This window comes from Prionailurus bengalensis, chromosome A2 (assembly GCF_016509475.1).
Source record: "Prionailurus bengalensis isolate Pbe53 chromosome A2, Fcat_Pben_1.1_paternal_pri, whole genome shotgun sequence".
NCBI lineage: Eukaryota > Metazoa > Chordata > Mammalia > Carnivora > Felidae > Prionailurus > Prionailurus bengalensis.
Window position 1 is genome coordinate 12,761,097 of NC_057348.1, and position 19,390 is coordinate 12,780,486.

At 61.0% G+C, this 19,390-nt stretch overlaps 2 protein-coding genes across 6 annotated transcripts in view; one reads left to right on the top strand and one right to left on the bottom strand.

Moving 5' to 3' along the window:
* The first annotated feature begins 2,861 nt into the window (after positions 1-2,861).
* Positions 2,862-4,801, top strand: F2RL3 (F2R like thrombin or trypsin receptor 3). Its single transcript, XM_043586916.1, has 2 exons — positions 2,862-3,235; positions 3,511-4,801. Exons 1-2 carry the CDS (start codon positions 2,977-2,979, stop codon positions 4,578-4,580), a joined length of 1,329 nt encoding a protein of 442 aa, XP_043442851.1. The 5' UTR covers positions 2,862-2,976; the 3' UTR covers positions 4,581-4,801.
* Positions 4,802-6,172: 1,371 nt separating this feature from the next.
* Positions 6,173-19,390, bottom strand: part of CPAMD8 (C3 and PZP like alpha-2-macroglobulin domain containing 8) — an 83,804-nt gene continuing 70,586 nt past the window's right edge. For 3 of the 5 annotated variants that reach the window (XR_006298295.1, XR_006298297.1, XR_006298294.1), the window contains 14 exons: positions 18,733-18,898; positions 17,656-17,742; positions 17,442-17,578; positions 16,948-17,103; positions 16,774-16,836; positions 15,812-15,996; positions 13,784-13,871; positions 12,862-12,936; positions 12,119-12,224; positions 11,921-12,031; positions 10,619-10,828; positions 9,888-10,011; positions 7,651-7,816; positions 6,173-7,265 (listed from right to left, as the gene is read on the bottom strand). Coding sequence is in view for 1 of the 5 variants with exons in the window: in XM_043586915.1 (XP_043442850.1) it covers positions 7,244-7,265; positions 9,888-10,011; positions 10,619-10,828; positions 11,921-12,031; positions 12,119-12,224; positions 12,862-12,936; positions 13,784-13,871; positions 15,812-15,996; positions 16,774-16,836; positions 16,948-17,103; positions 17,442-17,578; positions 17,656-17,742; positions 18,733-18,898 (1,530 nt within the window). In the remaining 4 variants the exon portion in view is untranslated. The remainder of the gene's footprint in view (positions 7,266-7,650; positions 7,817-9,887; positions 10,012-10,618; positions 10,829-11,920; positions 12,032-12,118; positions 12,225-12,861; positions 12,937-13,783; positions 13,872-15,811; positions 15,997-16,773; positions 16,837-16,947; positions 17,104-17,441; positions 17,579-17,655; positions 17,743-18,732; positions 18,899-19,390) is intronic. The other 2 variants (XR_006298296.1, XM_043586915.1) reach the window with 2 other exon arrangements.

Sequence of the window (19,390 nt, forward strand, 5' to 3'; positions counted from 1 at the left end):
TGGGGCGGGGGGGGGGGGGGGCGGGGGCCCAGTGTGGCCTCGTGAACATTTCTTCTCTTATTCTGTCATTAATGAGGTATTTGTCTCACTGGCTATTTTGCAAGGTCTAAGCAGCACTCTACCCCTGATGTCCTGGCCGAGAAGGAGGCCGATTGTTCTGAAAAGCAAGTTGCTTTTCAGGTGGGCACCCACCTGCCTCCAAAGCACAACATAAATCACAATCTGCACGAAGATGGTACCCCGAGAAGCGTTGTATTGGGAGGACCCGAGGCATCTCTTAACTGGTCAGGAGATGCACTGACCTCCAGCTTCCACTAGAGACCGTGAGCCCGGCCAGGACAGGCTCTGGGGGCTCCTGGGGGTCCAGGCGGGGCTGGAAGCTGAAGAAATCCAGGACGAGCTGCCGACTCGGATCTGACCGCTTTTTTCACCCCCGCCATTTTATTTTTTTATTTTATTTTTTTAATTTTTTTTTCAACGTTTATTTATTTTTTTGGGACAGAGAGAGACAGAGCATGAACGGGGGAGGGGCAGAGAGAGAGGGAGACACAGAATCAGAAACAGGCTCCAGGCTCTGAGACATCAGCCCAGAGCCCGACGCGGGGCTCGAACTCACAGACCGGACCGCGAGATCGTGACCTGGCTGAAGTCGGACGCTTAACCGACTGCACCACCCAGGCACCCCCCCCCCCCCGCCATTTTAAATCAGTGTTTCATCGTATTAAAATACGCACAGAAGTTAGCCATGGTACGTGTCCAGCTGAGGGGCTTTGGGCCACCAGCCCCACCACCCGTCTCCAGGACCCTTCGTCTTCCAAAATGGAACTCTGTCCCCATTAACCACTGGCTCCCCGTCCTCCTCCCCCAGCCCCTGGCACTCACCCTCCTACTTCCTGTCTCTATGAATCTGACCACTTGAGGGACCTCCTATCAGTGGGATCACGCAGTATTTATGCTTTCGTGCCTGGCTTATCTCACTCGGCATGAGTGACAGTGTCCTCGAGGTCCACCCCCATGGTAGCGTAGCTTCGGTCAGATTTTCCTTCCTTTTTCAAGCTGCTATTCCGCCTTTTTAAAAATGTTTTTCCGCTGTCAGCGCTGAGCCCGCTTCAGATCCTCTGTCCCCCTCCCCCCCCCCGCTTTCTCTGCCCCTCCCCCACTCGTGCACAAATTCAAAAATGTTTTTATGGAAAGGGACAGAGGATAGAGAAGATTCCAACAGTACAAAAAAGCACAAGGGGGAAAGTCGGCACCCAAATCCTTCTCCCCAAAGGCAGCTGCCCCCAGCCCCGCCCCCCAACCCCACCCAGAAAGTGCCTCCCCGTGGTAGGTGGTCCCGCACCTTCTGTGTCGGGGGGGGGGGGGGGGGGGTCTGCCCCCTTCTGCTGGCACCGGGTTTTTCCCGTGATGGGCCTCCCCGCCTCCGTGCTGCTGGGAATACCCCGTAAGACCACTCACTCACTTCCTGCACATGTGTGCCTGCCTTCAATGTCCAGACACAGTCAAACCTCCCCCCTTGGGGGCTCGGCCCTGCCCCAGAGTCCGCCCAGCTGCCAGCCCCCAGCCTCCCCCCATACGGGCTCACTGCTCTGCTCCTGCAGGGCCACTGGGGGTCCTCATCCGGGTTTCCCTGCGCCCTGAGAGTGACACGGGTCATGAGTTGTCAAGAGACGTAGGCATGGGGCTGAATTTGTCACTGGTACCGGTGGGAAAAGCTTGGAAATGGAGGAGACTCCTGGCTGAGACCCTGTCCCAGGGGGAACTCTCCAGGTCTCGGTCCCCCGCCCCCCACCCCGGGCTGAGGGCAGGGACCTCAGCATCTCACCCTCAGCTGCACTGACTCTGTCCAGGACTGCTCAGTCACTTCCTGGTTGGTCCCTGCGACCTCAAGTGTGTGGCTAGATTAAGGCTCGCCACACCAGAACACGGCCACATCACACTCCTTCTCCCAGTCCTAGTTTGTTTCGTCTCCCTTGACCCCCACCGCCCCTCAGGGTCCCCCTGCTCTCAGACCGCACCCCCCTGCCGCCACCGTGGCCCGACCCTGACCACACAGGTCAAGAACCCCCAGTGCGGAGCTCCCCAGGGCACGATGGTCGAGGCCTCGCCCTAGAGGGACATCTGGGGGGGGGGGGGGTTGTGTGTAGAAGAGAGGACGACCCTCCCCTCTGAGCCCCTCTGAGTGTCTTCATCTGCACAGTGGGCCCCATCTCAGTGCAGGGACGTGGAGGGGCCAGAGCGGGGTGGGGGTGGCTGGGGGGGCCCTGTCTCCTGGGCTGGCCCGGCCACCACTCTCAGGCTCAGATATGGCCACGACAATCCTCAGGGGCCCCGGGCTGGAGGTGGAGCCAGGACGGGAGCAGAAGGGGCTTCGAGAGCCAGGGATGGGCACCTCCCAGAAGCAGGCACCCCAGGGGAGCACGTGGTCAGCATCGTGGGTCCAGGCTGAGGACCAAGACCCCCTCAGACACCCTCAGCAGACCCCAGACTCACAAGAGTGCCTTCCCCTCTCCGCACCTCACTTGGTGCCCGCCCACCCAGGGGACAGTGCAGGGGTGTGAGTGAGGCAGCAACAAGCAGGGCAGCCCCCACCGAGGACTTGGGGTGCTTTGAGGAGAGGAGAATCACTCACCTGCTCCGACCTCTGACCTGGGGAGGCAGGGCTCTGGGCCAGCCAGCCACAGACAGGAGGTGAGGGGTGGGGCGGGCTTCAGGAAGGGCCAAGAGCCCTCAACTGGGGATGCGACCCAGAGGGCCGTCGTGGGAATGGTGGCTGCAGATGTGACTAGACGGCGGGAAGCGGCCACTTGGCCCACAGAGGCTTTCTGGGCCCAACGGGTGCTGAGGGGGCGGGGACTGCAGCCTGGAGCCTCCTCCCCCATCCCGCCAGCTCAGTACCTGGACCCCATGAGGCACCTGTGCGTCACTGAGTGATCCCAGCCACCGGGACTCCTCGGGCCACACCGGGAGCCTGCCATGGGCTTGTGGGGGCAGGGGCTGGTTTATCTCACCAGGCCCTGTCCACTCCTCCACTGGCACTCAGGAAGCTGGGGGTGGGGGTCCAGCCGGGCAGGAAGCCCGAGCTCAGCCGGCCGCAGCCCAGAGCAGCCGGTGTCGTCTCGGAGCATGTGCCTACTTCTGCTGCTGTGGCCCCTGGTGCTGGGGTTCAGCCTGGAAGATGGCACTCAGACCCACCTCACTTACGACGAGTTGGGGAGCACGGGGGGAGGTGATGGTGAGTGACCGTGGGCCCCGTCTTGGGACCGGGGGCAGGCCTAGAGTCGATGAGGGGGAAATAGGTGGCGGAGGGGTGGAGAGGGGCCTCCACCCCAGCCCTGGGCCCACACGGGGCCGGGGGCGTCTGTGTCCAGCTCTGACCCACCGAGCTGGGGGCTCCTGAGAGCCAGGGCCTGGACTCCGGCCCCCTCGGGAGCCGCACCACCGGCCGGACGGTGGGGAGTGGGGGTGGCGGTTAGACTCTCAACGCCTCTCATCCCCTTCCCCCCGCAGCCGACACACCGGGGCCCCCGACCGGGCCCCGGGAGGGGACCCCTCTCCCGCCCAAACTGCGCAGCTTCCCCGGCCGGCCCCGGGCCAACAGCAGCGACGAGGTGGAGGTCTCGGACGGCTCTCGGGCACTGCTGCTGGGCTGGGTGCCCACGAGGCTGGTGCCCGCGCTCTACGGGCTGACTCTGCTGGTCGGGCTCCCCGCCAACGGCCTGGCGCTGTGGGTGCTGGCCACACGGGTGCCGCGGCTGCCCTCCACCGTGCTGCTGATGAACCTGGCGGTCACCGACCTCCTGCTGGCCTTCACGCTGCCCCTGCGCGTCGCCTACCACCTGCGGGACCAGCACTGGCCCTTCGGCGAGGCCGCCTGCCGCCTGAGCACGGCCGGGCTGTACGGCCACATGTACGGCTCCGTGCTCCTGCTGGCCGCCATCAGCCTGGACCGCTACCTTGGCGTGGTGCACCCGCTCCGGGCCCTCACCCTGCGGGGCTGGCGCCTGGCCACCGGGCTCTGCGCCGTGGCCTGGCTGGCGGCCTTCGCCGTGGCGCTGCCCCTGGCGCTGCAGCGGCAGACCTTCCGCCTGCCGCACTCGGACCGCGTGCTGTGCCACGACGTGCTGCCCGTGGGCGCTCAGGCCTCCTACTGGCGGCCCGTCTTCATCTGCCTGGCCGTGCTCGGCTGCTTCCTGCCCGTGCTGGCCATGCTGCTGAGCTACGGGGCCATGCTGTGCACGCTGGCGGCCGGCGGCCGGCGCTACAGGCCCGCGCGGAGGCTGACGGCGCTGGTGCTGGCCTCGGCCGTGGCCTTCTTCGTGCCCAGCAACGCGCTGCTGCTGTTGCACTACTCGGACCCCGGCCCGGACGCCTGGGGGAACCTGTATGCCGCCTACGTGCCCAGCCTGGCGCTCAGCACCCTCAACAGCTGCGTGGACCCCTTTGTCTACTACTACGTGTCTGCCGAGTTCAGGGACAAGGTGCGGGAGGGGCTGCTCTGCTGGGTTCCAGGCGCCTCGACGGCCTCCAGGGAGGGGGGCACCCCGGGCACTGGCACCCGGTCCACCTCGCTCGTGTGATGGCCCCTTGGAAGGTGGGTCAGATGGAGGGGGGGGGGCGGCACGGGGTCGAACCGGGGCCCCTCCCGGTTCACAGGCACCGGGAACCTCTGAAGGTGAGCTTGTTTGGAAATAGTCATCTGGTGGGCCTGGTGTCCTTGCAAGAAGGGGACGGGGTGGGGGGGGTGCCTGGGTGGCTCGGTCGGCTGAGCGGCCGACTCGATTTTGGCTCAGGTCATGATCCCCGGGTCACGGGATGGAGCCCTGCGTCAGGCTGTACACTGTGCAGCCTGCTCAAGATTCTCTCTTTCTCTCTCTCTCCCTCTGCCCTTCTCCCCCACTCGCACTTGCTCTCTCTCAAATAAATCAAAATAAAAAATGAAAATAAATAGAAGAGGGAAAAGATACACACAGGGAAGAAGGCCATACAACCACGAGGACAGACACTGGGGGGACGTAGCCACAGCCAAGGAGCCCCACGACCGACAGAGGCCACAGAGGCCGGGACAGCAGCCTGAGTCAATCTCCCGTGGAGCCCCCAAAAGAAGCCAACCCTGGCCACGCCCGCATCTCAAACTTCTGGCCTCCGGAACCGTCAGAGAATAAAGTTCTACCGTTTTAAGTCACTGTCTTGTGGTATTTGGCTACAGCAACCCCAGGAAACGAATACAGGGGTTTAATGAATATTCCCAGGCCCAGCCAGCACCCCCCCCCCCACCTTGTCCAAGGTGGGGCCGAGGAGGCAAGGCCAATGCTGTCCTGCACCTGCTGCGGGACCCGCCCCCGCCAGGAGGCTGGTGGGCCATCCTCCTTCCTAAAAGCCCCGGGTCGAGCTCCGGCATGGTCTCCAGGGTTTGGGGGTGGGGTCTCCTGAATAATCACCGTGGAGGCCCCCATTCCACTCCTCAGGATCCACAGGACCCAAGTCTCCTACTGTCGCTGCCAGATGGCGCCCCTTCCCTTTACCCCAAGGTACCCCTTCTTGATGCCAATGTCCCCCACGACTCCAGGATCAGATGCGCAGGTGACTGGAAGGTGGATAGTGTGGGCCTGGGGGGTGAGGGCTGTAGCCCTGTGACCCCCCCACCCCCAGCTGTTTGCCCCGGGCCTGAGCCGTTCTGAACAGACTTAGAGGAGGGCACCACATGGGGAAGGACGGCCACTGCCTCCCAGAGAGCACCACGGGGCACTGCGTCTGGGGGTAAGCAAGCTCCCCAAGGCAGAGGGAAGTGGGGGCCAAACCGGGGCTCCCCACCGGGGCCCATATGGTCTCTGGTCTGGGGAAGAATGAGCCAGAGGGCAGGCAGCCCCAGGACACATTCACGTGCACAGGAACCCAGGGAAGTGTAAGATAAGTGAAGCACATCCACGTCAATAGCCTGGTTGATGACGTAGTTTTCCAATTATGTTGCCGCTGGGGAAGGGTACCTGGGACCTCTCTACACTGGTAGAATGTCTGAGAAATGCACAGGAATCTACCATTAGGTTGGGGGGCAGGCGTCTGAAACGTTCCTCGCCCATCCTGCTCTGAAAGGCTGGGCCCGTCGACTAGGGAACTAGGGAGCTGGGGCTCCAGTCCTCAGTGCTGCCCCCCGGAGGCCAAAGCCTGTCACTCTGGAAATGAGCTTTTATTACACCAGCTGCCTCCACCGGGAAAGGGGCCCAGGGCCCAGGAACCGTCCCTTGTAGGCTGGGAGTGGGAGGAACGGGCAGGGGAAGTGGCCGGTGCTGCAAGACGGGGACCCACTGGCCAGGCAGCACCCTCAGGGTCTCTGTGCTGTCCCTGGTGGGGGTCAGAGATGAGCAGTGTGGGCTGAAATAAATACCACCGCAAGGGGGTGGGGAGACAGTGCCCAGGAGGAAACAGAGACAAGGCATCCCCTGCGGGTTACAAAGAGGAATCTGATGACAGTTGGGAGGGTCCCCCAGGGAAGGCAGGTCTGGTCGTGGAGCTGGGAGAGGGCAGTCTCCACGATCAGGAGTCCGGGCGTGGGGGGAGTAGGCGGTGATGAGGCCCCGAGATGAGAAGTCGACCTAGCCCTGGAGGCAGGAAGCTGAAGGTACCTGGGTCAGAGCCATTGGCTTGCCCTCAGGGGCTGGCAGGCCCTCAAGACAGAACATTCAGGGACCCCTGGGGTGAGACAGGGGGTGTGTGTGGGGACTGTAACAGTTATGGGACCATTTGGGGTCTAGGTCCAGGGGCTCAGCGGCCCAGGTGCCCCAAAGGGGGCCACAGCTTTGCGATTTCGGAGAAAGGCGGACTGTTTCACTTCGAAGTTGGTGATGAGGGGATGGGTGTTTTTTGTGTCCCTGATTTGGGCTAAATGTCATCGTGTCTCCTCCGACACAGGCCTTTGGCCACAGGTCCTTCCGAGGAGCGTCTCCTCTGGGGGAGCGTGAGCTGCTCTGGCCTGAGGAGGGGAGGGTGCCCAGCCCCAGGTGCAGCTGAGGAGGTGGGGGGATCGAGGCCGACCCTCTGGTTGAGGGAGGGCTGGGGGGAGGCCCGTCATCCATGGAGGCAGGTCTCTGTGTTCTGTTTATCAGGTTCATTCAGAAGCTGGGGTCACCTGGGGTGGGGTCCGCCAGCCCACCAGAGAGTCACGGGAGCTCTCCCAGCAGTGGCCCCCTTCCAGCGACCGGACAGTGATAGCACGCAGCCGGATCAAGTCCTCCTGCTCAGAGCGTCAGGAAGAGAAGCCACTCTGACTGAGGAGAGAAAAAGAGACACCGTGGGCTGCCAGGTCCCCTTGGCGGAACCTGCCTCCACGTCACGGCTCAGCCTGGCCGCTTCTGCCCACTGGGGCAGGTGCATCGTCCCTAGAGAGGGGTTGGGGGGCCCTTGGTCTGGCCCGGCCCCTCAGGACCCTGTCCACCCCCACCGGGTCACGGTGATGGGACAGGTTGTTCACTCCCGCTACACGCAGCAACGTGGGCGGATGGCAAGGGAACTCTGCTGAGTGAGAAAAGCCAACCTCAACAGGATTCCATTTACACAGCATCCCCAAAACGACAGACTACAGACAGGGGCCAGGTGGGCGCCACTATGAAAGGGAAGCTGCTCTGTATCGACTATGGGGGTGATGACACAAACCTACGTGCGGGGAAATAGCACAGGCTCAATTGCCAAAGCGGTGACTTATGAACACAGGAGGTATGGACGTCAATCTCCTGGTATGACACTGTCTTCAGACTCATCTGCCGGATGTCACCGCAGGCGGGACTGGGTGAAGGGCACCTGAGAGGTCTCTGTGTTATCTCTGACAACCGCGTGGGAAACTAGAATTACCTCAAATTTAGAAGTTTAATAACTACCTCCCTCCCCCACCCCCTCCCCCGCCCGAAACAAAGAAAAACAAAAGCCAACCTCTGGGCGGGCACTGGAGACAGCTAGCAGATACAGGAGGGAGGGGTGGGCAATGCTTGGGAGAGTTTAAAGCCAGGCACAGGACAACTACAACATGAGGGGCGGGTGAGGATCACACATGGACAGAAATGGCTTCAAAGTTGCTACGTTTTTGGTGAAGCAGTCCGGAACTCTCACAAAGTAAACCGAAAAGTTTAAGGATGTATATTGTAATCCCCGAAGCTACGAGTAAAAAGTAATGCTAGGGGCGCCTGGGAGGCTCAATCGGTTAAGCGTCCGACTTCGGCTCAGGTCACGATCTCGCGGTTTGTGAGTTCGAGCCCCGCGTCGGGCTCTGTGCTGATGGCTCACAGCCTGGAGCCTGCTTGGGATTCTGTGTCTCCCTCTCTGCCCCTCCCCGCTCACGGCTCTGTCCTCTCTCTGTCTCTCAAAAATAAACATTAAAAAAACAAATTTAAGGATGTATTATAATTCCCGAAGCTACGAGTAAAAAGTGATGCTGGGGTGCCTGGTTAAGCACCTCAGTCGGTTAAGCGTCTGAACCTGGATTTCGGCTCAGGTCATGATCTCACGTTTGTGAGTTCGAGCTCTGCATCGGGCTCTGCACTGTGTCACCATGGAGCCTTTCTCCCCCTCTCTCTGCCCCTACCCCACGTTCTCTCTCTCTCTCTCTCTCTCTCCCTCTCAAAAATAAAAAAGATTAAAAAAAAAAAAAAGAATGCTAAAATAGGAAGAGCGGAATCCAAATGGAAGCCTCCAAAGAAAGATATTCAGTAAACCCAAAGGGAGGCACGTGGAGAACAAAACAGAACACGTATTGAAACAGCAGCCATAAAAGCCCAGCAGCCCTATCAACGATTGTATTAAATGCACTCGGACTAAGCCCCAGGGCCTGGTGTGGGATGACGCTCCCCACCCCCACCCCGAGCCTCCCAGACTTTGGTGGGTGCCCAAGGACAAGCATTCCCACTGGGTTTGCTGAGTGGGAGTGGAAACCAGCCTGTGCCACTGATATATAGTAGAGAGACCCGGGGCTCAGGCAGACAAAGCCTCAGGCCTGACGGTGTTCAGCAACCCCTGGGAGCTGGCACATAGCTGAGCCGATAAAATCAACCTGTGGCTTACACCTCTGGAGCCTGCTGTTAACTTAGAACCAAAAGATTCGCCTCCTCCAGGAAGTCTGCCTAGCGCCCCTTCCCAGCCTCACCCACTTCCTCCTCCCTTCCCTGGAGTGATGAAGATTCTCTGACCAAACTCTTTTTCAGCTGGGCCTCAACTTCTGGGCTTCTGTGTTCATCTCAGCACTGTCCAATTGTGGCAAGAACCCTGCTACATTAGCTTAAGCTGGAATCCTCCCCCACCCCCCATATCTGATCACTCTCGATATCTAATGGGCCTCTTCCTCCCCATCACCCCTGGGGCACGCGGTCTGATACCCTGGCCTGCTTTTAGCGGAAATACTGTTAGGTGGGTCCCACCAGAATCCCCCCTTCATCCCGATGTTTCCTGTTCGTAATTCTCCGTCCACTGCCCCCCATCCTGGTCCTTGGCTACAAACCCCCACTTTTTCTTGTAGAGCTGGGTCCGGTCTTCCTCTCCACTGCAAGACCCCACTGCATGGTCCCGCTACCTATCTCGTATTCAAGTTCTCTCACTTGAATAAAGTCTTCCTTCCTATCTTTAACAAGCATCGTGAATAATTTCTTTCTTTAACAGAGAGTCCCAGTCTCATGGACAGGCCTGTCCTGGGGTCTAGTCCTTGGGAGGACTCAGCCTCACCAGGCTCATACAGGCTGTTCCCTGATGTGTGTTGGGTAGACTGTGGGGAGAGGGGTCAGGAGAGAACGGATCCCCCATTTCGTTCCTGGAAACCTGCAGGCGGACCCCTCGATGAGTCACTCTCCTTCCCGCTAGGTCCAGGGCAAGTGAGGGGAGGGAGTTGGGGGGGGGGGTCCAGCTCTCACCTGTCCTCCGCCTCCCCCTCCAAGTCTATCACTTCATGGCCATGAGCAGCTGCCACACGCCCAGCGTCCAGGGGGGCTGGGTCATAGTCGTAACTGTATGACGCAGAGGCTGGTGTCAGCTGCTCTGAAAGGAAGGGGCACTCAGTCAGTAGGAAGGCACTGGAGGGGGGGGGGGGTTCTGGATGACAGCCCAGAGGGACCTTGCAGGAGAGAGATATGGGCCAGAAGGAGGTGGGAGGTCACAAGGGTGGGGGAAGAGGACACAGAGATCACAGATGGGTAGATGCAGAAAGGCGCAAGCTTCGGGTGGGAGTGAGGAGAGACTCAGCAAGATTGAGGAGACCCAGAAACCCAGATACACGGAGCCAGAGGCGGGGGGCGGGGAGGACACAACGCCTGAGGAACAGAGGGTGATGGTCTCGAGTCCAAAGACAGAGAGACAGAGACTGGAGGAGAGATGCAGGGGCCACCGTTGTGGGGAAAACTGTGGGGATCAGGGACAGAGAATCCAGGACTGTGAGATTCAGGAAGGAGCGGTGGGAGGAAGGGAAGAAGAAAGGAAGGAAGAGGAGAGAGTGATGCTAGAAGGGAGTTGGGGGAGTGGGGAGGTGGTGATGGGGAGGAGGAGGTGATGGAGAGGAGGGAGAGGTAATGAAAAAGATAGGGTGATGCACTATTTATATGCAGGGAGAGGTGGGGTCCCACAGGCTGGATCCAGAGTGGGTCCTCACCGAGGACACAGTGGCCAGGGGGCGCGGGCTCCAATCTCGCGCGGCCTAGGCAGGCGGCCTCCTGCAGGTGGCAGGCGCTGGTGTAGACGATGCCATCAGAGCCGCAGACAGGGTCCCCGCGGGCGGTACAGTCGCGGGGGCAGCCACAGCGCGTAATCTTCGCCCCCTCCTCTGGGGCGGCCGCAGGACCCCGCTCGCCCGGGGACCAGCCTGGGGACGAGGCGAAGTCGGCAGGGACTGGGGGACCCCAATCCCGACCTGGTCTGCGCTTCCCACCGGGCCTGGAGTGAGGGAAAAGTCCCCGGGGGCAGGGACTACCTTCCACCGGGTGGGGCCTGGGGCCCGATAGTTACTGGGAGTCCCTGAGCCCTGACTTGGTAGAATTTCATTCAAGTGTTTGCTGACTACTTACGAAAACAAAATTTTATCAACGAAAGCAATCTAAACCCATTTCAAGATGTTTGAAAAATAAAGAAAAAGGCCCTGAAGGACCCCTCCCAGCCCCGCCCAACACTTTGCTGCGGCCGCTCTCTGAGTTCATGGCCAGGGCCCTGCAGTCGCTAAGCCTCTATTTTGTGGAGGAAGAGAGGTACGGGTTCTGCTTTGGGCGCCCTCCCTCCCCGCTCGGCCCCGCCCCTTTCCGCTGACCACCCACACCCCATTCGGGCCCCGCCCCTTCCCACTTTCACCTGCACCCCACTAGGCCACGCCCCCTTCCGCTGCCCGCCCACACCCCGTTCGGCCCCGCCCCTCCCCACTTTCACCTGCACCCCGCTCGGCCCCGCCCCTTTCCGCTGACCGCCCACACCCCATTCGGCCCCGCCCCTTCCCTCTTTCACCTGCACCCCGCTCGGCCCCGCCCCCTTCCGCTGACCTCCCACACCCCGCTCGGCCCCGCCCCTTTCCGCTGACCGACACCCCATTCGGGCCCCGCCCCTCCCCACTTCCACCTGCACCACGCTCGGCCCCGCCCCTTTCCGCTGACCACCCACACCCCATTCGGGCCCCGCCCCTTCCCACTCTCACCTGCTCCCCGCTAGGCGACGCCCTCTTCCACTGCCCGCCCACACCCCATTCGGCTCCGCCCCTTCCGGCCTTCACCTGCACCCCGCTCGGCCCCGCCCCTCCTCGCTGCCCACCGACATTCTGCTCGCCCCCGCCCCCACAATGTTCACCCTTGACCTTGCCCTCTTCTGCCTTTACCAAGCGGTCCCCCTCTCCCTGGAGACCACCCCCCCCCCCCCCCGCTCTGATCTGAGCTCCAAAAGGACGGTCGGGGTGGCAGTGGCCCCGCGCACTCACCGGGGCCCTGAGCCGGGGCGCGCTCCACCTCGTTGCACGCGGGCCCTGCGCACAGCTCCTGGGCAAGAGGACTGCGCGCGCTGACATTGTAGAAGCGCGTGGCTTCAAAGGCTGCGGGACGCGGGAGGCAAAGAGTGACGAAATGACGGGTGACAAGGCGAGGAACTGAGCTGGGGGCGCGGGCGGGCGCGGGCCTACCAGGCTCGTAGTAGTCGTACACAGAGACAGGCAGCGCGGACGTCCTGCCCACTACATGTTCACGGAGCGCCCGGAACCGCACGCAGGTCAGGCACCGGCTGGGGATCTGCGGGGTTAGCGGACGGGCTCAGGCCGGGCTGGGGCCACTAGGCTCAGGGATGAGCTAGGGCCCCTAGGCTCTGCTCTGCCTCAAAGCATGCGCCCAGAACTGGCCGATTTGGGGGGGGGGGGGATACCAAGCGGGGTGTGTGAAACACAGGAACCTGATTCCACTCAATTCTCTGGGTCCTTCCATCCTACCTGGAAAAACATCTCTGCCGGTCTTTCACTCTCCCCTCCCCTAGCCCCTGGCATCCGCTAATCCGCTTTTTGTCTCTATGGATTCACCTGTTCTGGACATTTCATGTGCATGAGATCATACACTATGAAGCCTTTTCGTGTCTGGCTTCTTCCATCCAGTATGTTTTCCAGGTTCATCCACATGCACCCGTGCTCCGTTCCTTTTTATGCCCGAATACCGTTCCACATCCCTCCCAACTTTTCCCACCAACGTGAGCTGAGCTGGCTGGGGCACAAGGCCACCAGCTGTGCCAGCTCTGCCTGGATTTATTTTTGCCCTCGTTTCTTTCTCATGATAGGAGATGGCTGCAGGAACCACACTGGGCCAGGACAGCTCTGCCCTCACTAACTGGGGTGCGGTCGGAGGCTCCACCCCTGCCCCGCCCCCACCCCACTGCCGGTACCTCATCAAAGTAGAAGAGGACTCTGCGTCCAGCCACCTCGTACCTCTTCAGCGTGAAATGCTTGTCAGAGAGCAGCTGGCGAGGAAGCCAGAGGTCAGGGTCCACCCAGCCCCTGTCCCCAGTGCTTGCTTCCTCCCCAGTCTCTGTGGGGCCTACGCTGGTCAGTGGGAGGTGGGCCAGTTCCGGAAGGAAGCCGAAGCCCCAGAGGCTGGAGGCTTGCCTATGGTTGTCCGGCAAGTCGCCATGGACCGGGCCCAGGGGATGGAGGTCAGTGTGACCCGTGAACCCAGGAGAAGGTACCCCGAGCTCCCACCTTCCCTCCCCTTCCTGCAGCCTCCCTTGATCCGGCCCCAGCCCAAGGCAACCCGCGGTGCCCAGCTGGGCCCTGCCACCTGCTTTTACCTCATCTACAACATGTAACACCCGCCAGCCTGGGAAGTCCGTGCTTGATCCATAAAACCAAGGCTTCTGTGCTGGCCCTTCTCCTTACCCTGCCTCTTCCCAGCCTCCCTGATCGCCCCCACCCCCTGCCTTTCCTTCTCCATCCTCCCTACACTGCAGGCCTCCTCCGGCCTCGGGCAACACAGCACCCCCCTTTTTGTGCCTCCCTCGCACAAAAGGGGGCATGGGGCTCGTCTCTCTTGAGTTTGAGGGTAGCGGTAGGTCTCCGGAGAACGAGGGCGGAGGGTTTCCTATGGCACCCCATGTTGTCCCTAAAGCACCCCCATGTTTGCTGAATCCCTCCTCCACCACCTGGATCCCCCCCCCCCCCCCACCTGCCCCTCAGCAGGCGACCAGCCCAAAAGCACCAACTTTGCCCGGAAAGGCCAAAAAAAAAAAAAAAAGAGCTGGGAATTTGCAACCTGGTCAGGGTGGTCAGCTAGAGACCCCGCCCGGCTTCCGCCTTCAGGCACCACCTCACCTGCTCTAGGCTCTCGATGTCCACCCGGAAGCCTGAGAGCAAGGGCACGTCCAGGACAGCCATATTGGAGGACCCCGCATGCAGCCACCTTCCAACGAGAGGAGAGATGCAGGCCCTCGAGCTCAAGCCCCACGGTGGAATTCGTGGCCCCCTCTGTGCCCCCCGCCGCAATCCCCACGCCTGAAGTCCTGGGCGAACCCGCCCTGGGCCTGGCTGGGTGGCCCATTTGTACAAACACAGGTCACTGGTCAGCCCGTTTCACAGTTGAGACCCTAAGATCATAAGGAGAGGGCCCTGCCGAGGGTTCTGGGCCTGACCCAGGTCTACTGACTCTGGGTTGTGCTTGCCCCGAACCCCATGTTGTGTCCCCAGCACAGGAAGCAGTTTCCGTGGGGCCATGGGAGCCCAGGTGACTGGGGATACCCAGTCACTCCCCAGTGCTTGTCCTCAGTTTCCCCTTCTGTGACATGGGGTATGCCCAATTGACCTCTGGGGCCTGCTACGTGCCAGGCCCTCCCAGTGCCGCGTGCTGGTGACAAGGAAGGTGACTGATATTCAGAGGGGAACCGGTAGACTCTGGGCCCAAGGGGCCATGGTGGCCGCAGCCCCTGGGGAGGATGGGGAGGCTTCCTGTTGGGGTGAGGCCTGAGTAAGCCCATATCTGGATGGCACACATACATCCAAGAGAGGAACAGAGATGTCCCCAGCTACATAGGGCCATGGGAGCCCAGGCATGTCCCCAGTAGTCCTAATGGGGCCAGAGTTGGGCCAGTCTGCCTGCTTCCTGCTCCCCCTACCCCAGCTGATGGCAGATTGAGGGTCATGGGAGAGTGGCCTTGGCAGCCCCAGTGGGCTTTGGATGCCATGGCAACCATCCACCTTTGGGCTCCCATATTGTCACCATGGCAACGAGCATCCTTTGAGGGCAGCTGCCCGTGCCCCCCCTGAGGACCCCTGTGACCTGGTCCTGGGGTCACCCTCAGGAAACTGAGAGGCCTGAGGCTCTGGTGAGTCGGGCAGGGGCCACAAACAGCTGTCCCCACCTGGGCCACCTGCCTCACCTGTCACTGGGGTCTGCTGCATCCATTTGGAAGCTTCTGTTTCCTTCTCTCATTCAAAAACCATCTGCAGTGTTAAGTGCCTGACATTAAGCATTTGCTTGCAAAAGCATCCACGTCAAAGATACCCATCTTAGATAAACGTACCACCAGCTGTTTGACACGGCTACTAGATTCAACAACTAGACAAGGAGTCAGGTGCCCCACACACATAAGTTCCCCTTTTAGAAAACCCTGGGCAGCCGAGATAACTAACCTGCTTTTCCCTTCCTGCTCCCTAACTCCTGCCCTTAATTTTAAATTCACAAAAAAAGAGTGGACTGACGGGGCTGAAGTGTCCGACTCTTGATTTCGGCTCAGGTTACGATGATCTCACGGTTGTGAGTTCGAGCCCCGCGTCGGGCTCTGCTCTGACAGCACGGAGCCAGCTTGGGATTCTCTCTCTCCCTCTCCCTCCGCCCCTCTCTTTCTCTCTGCCCTTCCCCTACTTGTTCACACGCGCGCTCTCTGAAAATAAATCAATAAACATTAAAAATACGAGAATGGACTGGCAAAACCTTAGATCCCCACCCTCTACCCCAGTCAAGGCAGAGCCCCAGGTGCATACTTTTTCTCTCTGTACCTGTGACCTTGCTGTCTGGCCCCAGGAATGCTGTGTAACTTCCAGGACCAATAAGTCATGAACCTTGTCCCTCAAAGTTCCCTGAGAGTTGTTGCCGAGGGTATCTTGCAACTGTAACAAAAGCCACAAGGGCTGGTCCGGCCACAGCAGTGGGAAATGCAGTAGGGAGCAGGTGCGTGCCCCAGGCATGCCAGCTGATAGCATCACAATCCACAGGCTCAGACTGACACAAAACACCAACCCTGAGCACCTGCTCAGCACCCTGGGCCTGGGAGGAGCTGTCTTCCTCTGATATGGCCCTCCTCTGAGGCCCAGGCAGGAGTGTTGGCCGCGGGGAGGTGGCCTTACCTGGTGCACACCTCCAGGGTCACCTGATACTCCTGGTGATGCTGGTCGGCTGCTGGGTCGTCATCATCGGCCGAGGAGGCGGGAGCGGGGGTCCGCCGCTGCTCAGCCTCGGGCTCCCGGAGGCTCACGAGCAGCTGGAAGGCTGGTTTGGCCACCGGGTCTGGCACATTGTAGGTGACATCAATCTGGGGGGGGGGGCGGTGTGGGAGGACCGAAGCTTAGGGAACCTGGGGTTGGGGGAGGGGAGAGGCAGGGCCATGGCCAGAACGATGACAAAAGTGGTATGAATGGCAGATGTGGGGACAACTGTTACTTCGTTTAGCCCTGCAAGTGCCCAAGTGGGTGCAGATATGACCGTCACCCCATTTTCACGCATGTCAAGCCCAGGTCCAACAGCCTCCAGGCCTCTCCCACCTCTCCGCTGTGTCGTCTGGGCTCCCGTTGTAGAGATGGGGAAGCTGAGGTTTTCAGGGTCTCCAGGCAGACTTGCCCTCTGACCACCAGCCGGAGCCCGCAGGCTGGCCTGCCCCAGCCCAGAGTGCAGCTAAATCCCAGGGCCTGGTGACCGAGGAGCTGGGGGGGGGGGGGCAGGCTGGGTCTGGGGGAGGGGGGCACATCCTGGTTCAGACAGCAGCAGGGAGAACAGACTTGAAGCACTGGGCAAACCCTGGGGGCGGGGGAGGGCGTCTGCTTATGGTCAGAGACCACTGGATTGAGAAGCAAATGGATTTTCTTGTGGGGGGGGGACCCACACTCGAGAGAATGTATGGCCACCTGCCTTGGTCAGGCTGGGCTGCATGACGGGGGTCAGACAGTCTGTCCCGGGGTCTCTCTCAGCCACACACCTCCATCCCACTCAGCCTGGCCCGCCACTGAGCTTGGAGCTCCCAGCCTGCCCCTCGGGGCGTCCCCAGGTTCCAGAAGCCCCAGCGAGTGCCCGATCTCCCTCCCTGAAGCCCCACCTGCATCAGGCAGCAGCCTTCGCCCTTGGCGCTCACGAACAGCCCCGTGGGGAGGCTGGGGATCTGAAGAGAGAAGACACCGTGACACCCTCTGCAGACACACAAGGGGGTGTGGCAGGCAGGGGGGAGGGGCCGCCAGCACTGCCCCCCAAGCCCTGGTCCAGGAATACACACCGCCGCGGTCTGCAGAAGCTTCTGGTTGGCCGCGTGCAGTTCGAAAGTTTCCTGGTAGTCCAGGTTGGTGGAAGCCAGGGAGACGGTGAGGTTGACGCTGCCGGCATATGACAAGACGGCATAGTCTGCCAAGGCCTGAAGAGCCACACAAGTGTCCTGGGGACACAGCAGGAGGTGCTGTCAGCCCTGGGAATGGGCCAGCCAGCAGTGGGTGGAATGGAGAGTGAATCTGCGCCAGACAGACATCCATGGCCTGGCGGCCCTGATAACAGGCGGGCATGCCCACAGAAGCAGAGGCTGGGTCCCTGTCCCAAAGCCGGGTGCATCTGTCCCTCAGGCCCCACCCCCTGCCTTCTCTTGGACTCCTCATCTCCAGGAGCCGCCTTGGGACTTGAAGCACGTGGTGGCTTCCTGGCGAACTCTGAGCCCTGAGCCTGGGCCTCAGCGACCCCGCCGGGACCTGAGCCCCTTCCTCTTGGCCCTGCTCAACTCACCTGAGTAGAGGAGAAGCCCCCGAGTGCGTTCCGCTGCTGGGACAGCCACTTCACCACGGGCAGGGCCGTGGCCACATCACCCAGGAGGGTGTAGGTCAGCAGGGCATAGGCCGTCATTTCCACCTCGGCTGAGACCACTGCGATGGACAAGGCTGGCTGGGGCCCTTCCATTGGCGGGACCCAGCACCCAGCACCCAAAGCAGGGGGCCAGTACCTGACTGAGAGACCCCATCGCTGAAGCTCAGGAATGCATCCTTGTCCACGTCCCGGGAACCCGTCAGGCTCCAGTGGGTGACCCCATCTGCAGGGCCAGGACAGGTCAGGGGCCACAACCCAATTAAGTGTTCAGCCTGGCATCCCGCGGTGAGTGTCAGTGCATATGGGTCTCGAGGAGAGACGTGGCGGGGGTGGGGGGTGGACCCCAGGGGAGTAGGGTGCCAGGGGCAGATGGCTGGGACAGGAAGGGCCTTGGGGCTGTCTCAGATCTGCAACTACATGACGGACCCAGTCCCTCCTGTACCCCTGGAAGACATCGGTGGCCTCCCTCCTGACGGGTCCCTGATGCGGCTCCAGCCATCCCCACTCAGGACCGAGGAAGCCACTTGCTACCTGGTAAGGCTCCAAGGATTCTGAGTTCGTGTGTGATGTAAAAGGCCCTCGGACCACAGAGAAATCCGTGCTCCCTGCCCCAGACCTCAAGCAGTTAGTCCTAAATAGACACTGCCATCCAATCGGGTAGTTTCAGAATTCTGCTTAATGTTTGTTTGTTTTTCTTCTTAGCAATGAAAGCATTTCTCAGGTGACATCATGAGCAGAAAAGCTGCTGGGGAGGGTGGGGGGCGGGTAGTGGGATGAGGGCCGGGAGGGGGCTTGGTTTGAGAGGTCTCCACGACTGGGGCTCCCCAAGCACAGTGAGTAGTCATTTTGTGGGTGGAGAGACCAACATCCTGCAGACAGAAACGGCTTCCTTCCCAAGGTTCACCCGGCGATGGAAGGCAGGGGGGCCCTCCCTGCCTCCCAGCACCCTGTCCGGGGGTTGGTCTCCAGGAAGCCTGGGGCGTTCTCTACTGCCCTCTGGGCTATCCCCTATTCCACGAGGGAGAAAAATGACACACGGGCTCAAGCCACCTCATCAAATGGAGCCGCTGGATGCAACAACGAATAACAAACAAAACAGACTGAGCAAAGGGTGCCTCCTTAGCTCCATGGGTGTGTTCATGAACCGTTTAGGGAGATGCACGGTGGGCGGGCCCCACGGTGGCCTCTGGGGTGGCGATCAGGAGCCACCTACTCTGCGTGATGGCCAGGCTGCGGAGTTTTCGCAGCGCTGCGGGGGCTGCTGGGCTGCGGAGCAGGGTCAGCACGTAGGTGGTCAGGGCACTGCTGTAGGGGTCGGCGGCCAAGGGCACACTGGACTCCAGGAAGTGCCTCGCTCTGGCAATGGCGCCCCTCTCCTCCTGCGGGATGGGGTGGGGAGTGGAGCCCTGCGAGGCTGCTCTGTTCCCCCACCCACCTGCCCACCCGCAGGTTCCCAGGGCGCACCTAGGGAGAGCTTCCAGACTCTCATTCTGCCTCCTTCTAGGGCTCCCGCAGCCTGCGGACCTGGCTTTCAAAACCCCATCCCCTTTCTGTTGGTGCCAGCTTTCTTCCGAATGAGGTCTGAGCACAGTGTATCAACCCAGAGAAGTACTGGGGGAATCAGGCAGAGCCCTGACCACCCTGTCCCACCCACCCCTTCACCAGGCTGGCTTTTAAGAACCCCTGCCCAGGCCCACTTCATCCTCCAGGCCTCACTTCAAGTGTTGCCTCCTCCAGGAAGCCCACCAACCCTGATCATGCTTCTCCCCCAGCCCTAATGTGAGCCACTGGAGGACAGAAACTGAGTCCGCTGTCCAGCGGGGGCTTGATGCAGAGAAGCTGTCCAAGCATATTGGTTAAATGGAAAAAAT

Excerpts from the sequence above, each read along its gene's own strand:
- F2RL3 (XM_043586916.1), top strand. The coding sequence starts at position 2,977 with ATGGGCTTGTGGGGGCAGGGGCTGGTTTATCTCACCAGGCCCTGTCCA. Across the intron at positions 3,236-3,510 it reads GAGCACGGGGGGAGGTGATG|CCGACACACCGGGGCCCCCG; the intron begins GTGAGTGACCGT and ends TTCCCCCCGCAG.